Below are 11061 nucleotides of genomic sequence, written 5' to 3' on the forward strand. Positions count from 1 at the left end.
GGATCCCACATGCCGTGGAGCGGCTGGGCCCGTGAGCCATGGCCGCTGGGCCTGCGCGTCCGGAGCCTGTGCTCTGCAATGGGAGAGGCCACAACAGTGAGAGGTCCGCGTACCGCAAAAAAAAAAAAAAAAAAAAAAAAAAAGAAATAGAGGAGTTAAGGATGACTCCAAGATTCTTAACCAGAGCTTAAGGAAGAAGATGTTGCCATTTACCAAAATGGGATAGATAAGAAGGAACTGGTTTGGGGGAGAATTTTGGCGTTCAGTTTTAGACATGTTTCAGGTGCCTATTGGAAATCCAACTGGATATGTCATAAAAAGTAAAGGTGTACTTTTACTTTTTTTACTGGAGAAGTGCAAAAAACTGAAAGTCCCTCATTCCCACTTTCCTCATCCCTCTCTTGAGATGGAAGAGTTGTTTGTGGTTTGGTGGCGTCCTGCACAACTATGTGCCCGCAGACACATGTGTCCATGGATTTGTGTTACTTAATACCTTCTGATAATACCTTTACTGTTTCCACACACAGAGCCTGTGAGTCCTGAGAGCTCCCCTCTCAACCTTCCCAGCGCCCCTCTACCCCAGCCTTTCAATCTCATACGTTTTGCCTTTCCCTTCTAGGAGGAGATTGTGTTGCGCTATTACCCCAAACTCAAGGCACCCATGGGATACTCCCAGAACGGGGGCCGCTTCCAGAACCGTGTAAACCTGGTGGGGGACACTTCCCGCAACGATGGCTCCATTATGCTCCACAGAGTGAAGGAGTCTGACGGAGGAAGCTACACCTGCAGTATCCACCTGGGGAACCTGACAGTCAGGAAAACCACTGTGCTGCACGTGATCCTGAAAGAGCCTCGAAGTATCTAACATTTGGCTGGAGAGGGAGGAGGGACCTCATAGCTGGTAGGCAGGGCCAGGACTAGGGTCAGGCTGGAGAGGCTTCTAGGGTGCAAAATTTAAGGAGGCATCACTCTCAGGTGCTATACTTGCCTGACCCCGATAAGCCCAGCACTTATCAAGCACTTGTACCCTGTACTTGCATGACCTTGAGAGTGATACCTCCTTAAATTTGGTGCCCTATGCACCTTACTTGCCCCACCCTAGTTCTTCCCTGCTGGTAGGTCAAGGAAAAAAAAGCTAATATTGAGTGAACACCACCCCTCTGCCAGACCTCACTCATCATTAGTGTAATATACTAAGTTAAAGGTACAGGAGCTCAGAGATGGATTGGAGTTGTTTTGACTTGGCTTCAAGGGAGATGCTCTGTGCTCTGTAGTGGAAAGGAAGATGATCCCGAGCTGGTGAGAGACAGCAAAGAACAGAGAGAAAACACGAAGGGGCCAGAACCAAAAATAGAGGGTTTTTCTGATCAAAGATTCTGTATTCTGGCGAAACACTGTGTATTAAGGCCACTGGTGTGTAGGAGAGTAAAGACTCAATTGTGTTGACTGATAGAGGTTGATAAGTGAGGAGTTAAAGTTAAACCATAACCCAGTTAGCAGTCAGGATGTGGCCTGTGGACTTTGCCTTTTGCTAGGGCCCCAGGGGTTGGCTGTGGTTGGTTGGGGGCAGGGATAGAGGTGAGGGTGCAACACACCCCAGTACCTCTGGCCAGAGACTTAAGTCTATGGAGGCACCTTCTTGCCAATAGCAAAGAATCCCAGCTGGAGAGGGAAGCAAGACAGATGGCTTTCTTCACTCTCAGAAGTCTTAGCTCCACTTCACAGAGAAAATAGAAGCCATTAGCGGGAGCTCATTCAACTTTGGAGCCCTCCCCACCCACAAACAGACCTACATCTGCTCCCATCCTCATCCCTGCCCTGCCATCCTGAGCTCCCTTCCACCCAGGGCTTATCTGAGCCCCTGCACTCAGGTGGTTCTCTCTCTTCCTTCTCAGGATCCTCACAGCATGGCTCTTTAAGCTTGTACTTTCCAAGGGCTTCTACCACTCAGCACAAACATACACTCCACTCTTCCTCTTACCTGTGTCCTTGTCTCCTTTAGCTCTCATCCTATATCTTTATTTTTCTTGAAACAGCTTTATTGAGATACAACTCAATACCTTACAATTTACCCATTTAAAGTGTATGCCTTGATGGTTTTTAGTATATTCCGAGTTGTGCAACCTTCCCCACAACACATTAATGTATTTCTTTCTTTACACAGCCAAATAGCTTGCTAAAGGGCTGGACATGGTGTCTCCTATCTCATCTCCCATTAATTGATAGCACACTGCATTCAGGCTTCTGCTTCTACCTCTGCTCTAGCGTAGATCACCAATGGTACTCTAATGGCACATCCTCGACCTTCTCTACCTCAGTAGTGTTGAACACCATGTTCTATATACATTCAATACATTCTATGTTAGATACAACTTTATCTGTCTGCCTATGTATCTATCTATCTATCTGTCTATCTCTATGTATTATATGAGCTCCACCCAATTATTCCACAAATACTCAAATACAACATATCCAAACCTACCCCTCTCACCTCTCCCCAGCCCATCTCTTCAACCTCAGTTAATGCCACCACCATCTACACAGTTATCTAACTGGATGCCTGGAGTTGTACTTGATTCTTCCCTTTCCCATGACCCCTAGTCTAACAAGTCAACAAGTCCTGTTATTTCTACTACTGACTTAAAAAAAATATCTTTATTGGAGTATAATTGCTTTACAATGTTGTGTTAGTTTCTGCTGTATAACAAATTGAATCAGCTATACATATACACATATCCCCATATCTCCTCCCTCTTGCATCTCCCTCCCACCCTCCCTATCCCACCCCTCTAGGTGGACACAAAGCACCAAACTGATCTCCCTGTGCTATGCGGCTGCTTCCCACCAGCCAACTATTTTACATTTGGTAGCGTATATATGTCCATGCCACTCTCTCACTTCGTCCCAGCTTCCCCTTCCTCCACTGTGTCTTCAAATCTGTTCCCTACGTCTGCATCTTTATTTCTGCCCTGCCGCTAGGTTCATCATACTGTTTTTTAAGATTCCATATATGTGCATTAGCAACCCGTATTTGCTTTTCTCTTTCTGACTTACTTCACTCTGTATGACAGACTCTAGGTCCATCCATCTCATTACAGATAATTCAGTTTCGTTCCTTTTTATGGCTGTCTACTACTGACTGGATCTGCCTTCTTTCCCATCTGTCACCACCACCTTATTCTGGTTGTCTCATCTCTGTCTTGGACTGTAGGCCTCTAACAAGTCTCTGCTTTCATTCTCAGTCACTACCCCTCATTCTTCATGCAGCTCTGAGTGCCATCTTTCTCAGTAACAAATCTCAACTGCTTATAATCTCTCAATATCTTCTCCATTGCCTACGGAAAAAAGAAACAAACTCCTCATTGAGATAATCAAGGTCCTTCATGACTTAGATCCTGTTATTTATCCAGCCTCATTCCCCACCACACGGACAAACACAACCTTTGAACCCGACCCATGGAACTCTTGCTAGTTTCTAAAAGCACCATCCTGTCACCTAAAAGCACCTAAGAGCTCCAGACCTTGGGTATAAGGTCCCTACCATCCTTCCCCATATTGTTTGCCAAAAAAAACCTTGATGTTTCCTTTAAGACTCAGCTTAAACTTTAAAACTTTTGCTGACAAATTCTCAGGTTCTGCTCCCCATAGAATTGGGTACCCTTTTCTCTATGCTGCTCTGTACTCTATATGGACTGCCCTCAAAACATCTATAAGCAGTCTGTGGTTTTCTGTTTACATTGTCTCTCTCCTTGAAGGCAGGGACCATGCACTATTTGTCTTTGTATCTTCTGTGCCTACTGATATCTGGCACCCAGCAGGTGTTTGATGTGTATGTTCAGAGTGAACTGAGGAAATGAGTGAAGGGTGCCATAAGGGTGGAAGTGCTTTACTTTGTCTCATGACTATGGAGCTGAGTGTTGTAGCCTAGAGCAGGCTCTAACATGTCTGTTATTTCTGTCATTTGGTAAACCACATTTTAAGATAGAATTATTAATGTGAAAGGAAACGCTACTGTAGGTGAGGTGATATTCTCTTTTCCCACCGACCTTAATCTACATTTTAAGGGTAAGCGGGGTGGGGGGTGGGGTGTCAGCGGACTTTGGTTCTCAATCTAATGGGGACAGCTGGAGTCCTAGTGTTTCAGCATGGAGTGGAGTCTGACCTTCTCCTCCCGCTTCTGACGTGGCTGTTGCTACTTGGTCTAGAACTGGTGAGGCTCCCAGCTCTTTTCCGGAATATTGAGGCCCTGTCATTACTTTTCTCCTTTCCTAAGCACTGGTGACCCCAGTAACCCTCAGACCTGAGATCCTGGGCGGTAATCAGCTGGTGATCATTGTGGGGATTATCTGCGCCACCATCCTGCTGCTTCCTGTTCTGATATTGATTGTGAAGAGGACCTATGGGAATAAGAGGTACAGGGCTGCGCCCATCTCTTGGGCTGGGAGGCTGGAGATGCCTCTAGCCTGAAATGGAAGAGAGTGATAAGGCTCTTATCACTTATCTTATCTAAGTGTGCCATTTTCACAGAAGGGGGTGTTTTAAACCAGAATCCTCTGTGGTTACCACATTAGACGGCATCGTATAGTGACCCCGCCCCCTTTGCTCACTGTTATCCTGAAAGGCTTTGCACCTATCCTGAAAGGCCTTGCACATTCCCACACCATCCTCATTTTACAGACTTACAAATGTTGGTCCAAGTAGAGCACAATTAAGAGTATAAATCTTATTCAAGAACCATAATAGTGCTATTCAATGCCTGAGAGAAACGATTTTTGAATTATCCACAGTATGTTTATACTTCGTAGAGAAGCTCAGATTTTGAGGGTTGTCAGTGGCTTTATCTGAAGGACCACATTTTAATTATGAGAAGCTACTTTTTTTTTTGCGGTACGCGGGCCTCTCACTGCTGTGGCCTCTCCCGTTGCGGAGCACAGGCTCCGGACGCGCAGGCTCAGCGGCCATGGCTCACGGGCCCAGCCGCTCCGCGGCATGTGGGATCCTCCCGGACCGGGGCGCGAACCCGGTTCCCCTGCATCGGCAGGCGGACTCTCAACCACTGCGCCACCAGGGAAGCCGAGAAGCTACTTTTGAATGAATGGCCTCAGGTCCTAAATTATTTATTGTTGAAATGTGTTTTTAAAGGCTTGAAATTCTACCAGTACCTCAGAAATACACTGATGCTCTGGCACGGGCACTAGTGTTTCACTGGCTGTTGGCAGGCTCATATCCTTCCGTTTATCCAACTATTGATGAACTATGTTGCTAGGGCAAATTGACTCTCTTTTTGAAATAGTGTCAATGGGCAAGAACCCCCATTAAGACTGAGTAGTGCTGACTTTTGGGACTCCTTTCCCCATGGGACATGTATTGTACAGAAACTGCTGCTGCCTGCTAGGTTTGCACTTGACTCCCCAGGGGCTCTCTGACTTGGTTTTGAACTTGAAGGTCTTTGCTTTGGGCATGGGGACAGCACTGAACCGAGAGTTAGACAACCTGGCTTCCCTATCAGCTCACTTCCCTGCTCTGGGCCTCAGTTTCCCTCAAAATGAAGAGCAGCACTCCCATGTCTGTCTACTAGTTTATTCTAAAGAAATAGTCAGACGGATGTGCTGAGACTTGTGCATAAACATGGTTGCTGTAGCAAAGATTATAATTAAAAACTGAAATCATTCTCAGTGCCTGTCAGACAGGTAATGATTCAATGAATTGGCATTCCATTCAATGAAATACCGCATGGCTCTGTATGTAATGATGGAGAAAGATGTCCGAGGAGTAGTATTATACAATATATAGTACGATCTCATTTTAATAAAAAAGCATATTATGTAATTCTCTCTTCAGCAGCATATATACTAAATATATTTTGTGTGAGTATACTTATGCTTGCATTGAGAGAGGTTTGGAAGGATAATTCTAAAATATTAATAGTGCTATTTGGGATAAAAGAAAAGGTGGGTCCTAGGAGGGTAGGGGGTTTCCTGGAACTTCAGCTTCAGACTGTCTACATTTCTATATTATTTGAGTTATTTTACAATCAGAGCATACAACTTTATAATCAGAAAATACGATTAAAATATTTCTACTCTGAGGCAAAAAAATATACATTCCTTTCTAGCTTTAACCCTGGTTGTTGTTATTGTTGTTTTTCTTTTTTAGCTCCACCTTAGGCCAAAATAGGAAAAGAAGGAAGCCTATTTAGTGGCGAATGCAGAAGGCAGACGGTCAAGCGATCAGAGGCCAGGGGCAGGGAAGGGGCCAGAGCTCCCAGCCCTGGGTGTTTGAGGGGATAATTCTGCTTGGCCTCCTCCCTGGAAGAAAGAAGCCGGGAGCCTTTGAACTGGTGTCTCGCTGAGCTGCTGCTGCGCCCTGCTGGTTCAGCTCCATCTCCCTAGTCCTCGGAAATGATAAAATCAAATCCCATGGCCCCTCTCTATTAATTCCCTTAAAATAGTTATGGACAGAAAATTGTCAGTGTGACAATAGAGAGGTTGAAGCTGTCATTCAGCCTAAACTATCTCCAGATGCCTTTTTGCTCTCTGTGAAAGAGATGCATCTCTCAGATTTCAAGTGGAGCTGGGTAGCGTGGGCTGTAGGTGTCTGGGAGTAGTTCCTAACCTGGGGTCTCTCTCTTCATAAAACTCTGTGTGGTCTCATGTTGTCACCCTTGAATATACGGTGCTGGCTGGGTAATTCCACATGCTTTTCATGCCTTTGCAGTTCAGTAACTTCCACGACCTTGGTCAAAAGCCTGGAGAACACAAAGAAGGCAAAGCCAGAGGTAAGAGAAGAACTCTGCCATTTTGCTGCTGTGCTCAGCGAGGGCAAGGTGGAGACTGCTCCAGGATCCAGGTGGTGTCATTATCATTCCCCTGTGAACTGTGTCTCACTCATCGTTATGTCTCGGTGCATCCAGTGCCTGGCACAGAGCAGCGGCTCAGGAAATCTCCATCACTGCAATGAGTCCCTGGGAGAGTGAGTGGCGTGGGGCGGACAGGGCCAGTCCAGCAGCCCAGTACATCCTTGGAGGGCCCTGGGAAAGTCCCAGTTCAAGCCCAGCTCTGCCATCTCCCTGAGCCTCAGTTTTCTCATCAGTAAAATGAGCTTAAGGACAAACATATTTGCCCCGTTGTAAGGTTCAAATAACATGATGATACGCAAGTGCTTTGTAATCTATGAGGCACTGTATCCATATAAAGGATGATTATGATCCATTCCAGAGTTAAGTGAGGGAGTTAATTGTTCAGATTAAATATTCAGGGACCTTTGGAAAGAGAGGATCAAGAACGTTTTCAACCATATTAGTTTGTGATAAATAATTGCTACCAGGGACTGAGAAATGGATTAGTTTCCTTGAACTCTTTTTTTCCCCTTTTGTTCTTTCTTTTCTTCCCCTCTCCTTCCCTTCTTCCCCCTCCCTCCCTCCTTTCTTTCCCCCTTCCTCCCTCCCTCCGTCCCTCCCTCCCTCCCTCCCTCTCTCTCTCTTTCTCTCTCTCTCTCTCTCTCTCTCTTTCTTTCCTTTGAAAAACTCCTCTTATAATATTTACCTTTCCATCTTTTGGGCTGTTTGTGACCCAAGAGTAGGATTTTCTCACAACATAGTGCAGGGGACTCCAGAAGTCCAAGACTTTGTCAATGGATGATATCACTTCTCCAAATAGTGACAGGAATGGGAATCACAAAGTACCTCTGACCTCACAGATGTGAAGTTCAGTGAGGGCTGTTCCTGGCATATAAACCCTCTGGAAGAGATGATGACAGTTAGCTGCTGATGAATGTCATCCTGCCATGACTCTAATTAGGAGGAAATAATCACAAAGTACAAATAATTTGGCAAGATAAGAATTTTCTGCTGCTACCTCAATGCCCATCCAAACAAAGATGTTTGATTTTTGTTTTTTGGCCACGCCATGCAGCACGTGGGATCTTAGTTCCCTGACCAGGGAGGGAACCCATGCCCCCTGCATTAGGAGCGTGGAGTCTTAACCACTGGACCGCCAGTGAAGTCCCAGATGTTTGACTTTTGAATCAAAGAATTTGGTTCTTAAGATAGTGCTCTTTGCTGATGAGCTAATTTTCTTAATTTCCAGGAAGTCTGAGGACTGGATTATCGTGACCTATGATAATTCTCTAGCTCTTAGTAACCCTCTGACATACTGATTGTGGTGGTTGATGCCCTGGAGAACCCCTGTCCCCTTGAAGAGTGGTAGATAGCCTTTTCTCTGGCATGTAAGACTTGTTGAGTTTTAGGAATATTTACATGATTTTCTGCCCTCTAGAAACATATCTACTCCTCAATAACCAAGCAAGAGGTGACCGTCGAAGAAGAACCAAGTGGGAAGTCAGAGGCCACCTACATGACCATGGTGAGAAGTATTCTGGGTCGAACCAAGCCAGGCATCTGGAGGCAGGAAAAGGGGCTGGGAAGGATATGGCAGACTCATGGGGGATGCACATTGCTAGGTCCCCTGGGGAGGCCACTCTGCTGAGGGCAGAGATTTTTCTAGGTAGTAGGAAAGGGTGAGAAGCTGAAGCTCTGCTGGATAGAAAAGTAACATCAAACTTGTCCTTATACCCAATTTCGAGTATTATGAGTATCTCTAGGGCTGGAGAGGATTGATCTTAGAGGTAACAGGAAGTGCCTTCATGAGGGTAGGCAAGATCTCTGCCTCATCAGTACAATACTGGTTTAACAAAGCATAGTAAAGAGGGGGCTGTAAGATCCTTGCACAAGCATCATGTCACAAGGGATTGTTTTCCTTCCTTTCAAAATGTGCCTTCCAACTCTTAGATTTTTAAATTCTGTGACTTATTATACCTTGACATAATCTAATTGCCAGCAAGCCTGCATGCTGAATTTCATGTAATAACACAGAGTCTGATTCCTACTTTCTCTTTGCTCAGCTCTCCAGGGAAGTCCAGCACCTAGAAAAGACACTGGCTGTGTAGTGAGTAGGGGTAAGGACAAAAGGACTGAGCTGGAGAGGGATATGATGCTATCTGTAGACTACTGATAGGCACCCCAGCCATGGAGGGAGCCGTGTTCTGCTGGGTTCAGGAAGGCTGGCCTCCTCTGTTTATAGGATGATCGCTTGTGTTTGTTCCTGTCACACCAGCGCTAAGGACACATGACTTCCAGATGATTACAGCAGAGAAAGGTTCTGCCAGGGAAGTGTGAGATCAGAGCCCTGGCCTGGCTCCACCAAGGGAAACATAAGCTCCCCTCTGAAGTTGAATATAGTGATTCCCCTCCCCCCATCCTTCTCCTGTTATTGCCATGTGATGCTACAGTAACTGCCAGAACCTCATCTTAGAGACCTGCTGATACAGCTGCACAGTGGCTGCTGCTGTGTGTCAGCCACCTGGGTGGTACTGTTTGCAGATAGTCTGTGGGGCAGAGATGATGGAGGAGGGAAAGCCAGCTTCAAAGCCAGCTTCCCCATGTTCACTGCCAGGTGCTTGCGATTTAAACTTTGAAGAAAATGGCACCCCTGTCCCCTTGAAATGATTTCAATAAAGCGAGTGTGATGAGAGGCCAGGGCCACAAACTCAAAGCCCTTCGGGGGTTGTCAAGTTATTTTAAAACACTATGCACCAAATTAAACAAGCCCGTGGGTGAATTCTGGCCTGCGTACCACTTGTTTGAGACCTCAGGTAGGGAGGTGTTATCTTAAAGAGAGCAGGGTAACAAAGCACCTTTGCTTCTTGATTAAATTTACTTAAATGAAGGGGGCACCACGCCATGTCCCCTTTCTGAGGCTGTATAGCACAATGGTTAAGATCACAGGCTTTGGAGTTGGACACACCAGGGTCCGGATCTTTACCCTGACTTAGAAGCTAGCTCAACATTAGGCAGGTAACTTAGCTTCTCTGAACTTCAGTTTCCTAATCCTTAATGGGAATAATAAAACCTATCTCTCGGGTGGTGAGGATCAAATGAGACCGTGCATGTGAAATTCAGAATTGGGCCAGACAGATGGAAAGAGCTCAATAAATGGTAACTATTATGATTGAAATGCTTCTTACAAATGTGCTTTGTTTCTCTCTCCCCACAGCACCCAGTTTGGCCTTCTCTGAGGACAGCACCAACTAGCCCATCTGACAAAAAGTCAGATGGGGGAATGCCAAGGACAGAGCAAGCCTTTTGAAAAGAAGGGGGAGTTCCCTTTGCCCTTGGCCATGGCACAGCCTCTCTTTTCCTTGTGTCCTGAGTCCATGTACCAGTCATGTCAGACCCCCTCCCCTCCCAGTCCTCCTCCGGCCTCATTGCTTGGGTAAAGGGCTGAAGATGGAGGGCTTGAAGCTTGGCAGAGAGATGGGACGGCTCTGGAGGAACAGGCCCTGATTAGGGGGAGCATGGACTTGGTCCCTCTGGAGTGGGACACTGGCCCGGGGGACCCTGACTGAGCTGCCCTAGTGGCCTCGAGCGTCCCATCAGGTCAGGTCAGACCCTCTGCTTGGATGGTGCTCTATGTGGATGGTTACAGGGAAGAATCACAGAGATAAAAAACAACCCAAATGATTTCTTTGGCCAATTATCCCTAAATAAATGCAGTTTGTGGAAATCATCCTGTGTTTCTACCCTGGCTGAGGGGCAAGTGGAGTCTTGGTGAGGAATCTATGGTCTGGAACTCCTGAAACAATTGAAGTGACTGGAGGAAAGCCCTGCTGTGACTTACGCACCAGGCCTGGGAAAGTTTTGAGGGGGTGAATGGGGTTGGAAGTGGGGTATGAATACAGCTCTTTGATTTAACGCAGTGCTTCTTGATTCTGGCTGGGTATCAGAGTGGCTGGTGGCTCTTTGCTGGGCTCCACCAGAGGTGTTCTGGTTTGGAATTCATGGGTGGAGCTGGGGCACTTGCCTTTTTCAAAAGTGACACTCATGCGTCGCCGAAGTGGGCAGCCACTGATTTAACTCTTGGTCTGAAATGTGAGGCTCCCTTACCTTTGGGTTACTATTGTAAGATTTAATGAGGTTAGTTTTTAAAATCCTTTGGTTCTGAACTCCTATTTCTAGTCTGGGCCCAGCTCAGATCTCCTCGTCTTTATTCCCACAGGGCCTTC

The 11061-nt window shown here is 46.2% G+C and overlaps 1 protein-coding gene across 1 annotated transcript in view; it reads left to right on the forward strand.

Annotated features, from left to right (window-relative positions):
- JAML (junction adhesion molecule like) overlaps window positions 1-10559 on the forward strand; it is a 24149-nt gene extending 13590 nt beyond the window's left edge. Inside the window, exons 5-9 of the mRNA XM_024131279.2 lie at window positions 620-857; window positions 4274-4412; window positions 6718-6778; window positions 8277-8363; window positions 10053-10559. Of these exons, the coding sequence (XP_023987047.1) occupies window positions 620-857; window positions 4274-4412; window positions 6718-6778; window positions 8277-8363; window positions 10053-10145 (618 nt within the window). The 3' untranslated portion in view covers window positions 10146-10559. The remainder of the gene's footprint in view (window positions 1-619; window positions 858-4273; window positions 4413-6717; window positions 6779-8276; window positions 8364-10052) is intronic.
- The last annotated feature ends 502 nt before the right edge of the window (window positions 10560-11061 follow it).

This window comes from Physeter macrocephalus, chromosome 16 (assembly GCF_002837175.3).
Source record: "Physeter macrocephalus isolate SW-GA chromosome 16, ASM283717v5, whole genome shotgun sequence".
Taxonomy (NCBI): Eukaryota; Metazoa; Chordata; class Mammalia; order Artiodactyla; family Physeteridae; genus Physeter; species Physeter macrocephalus.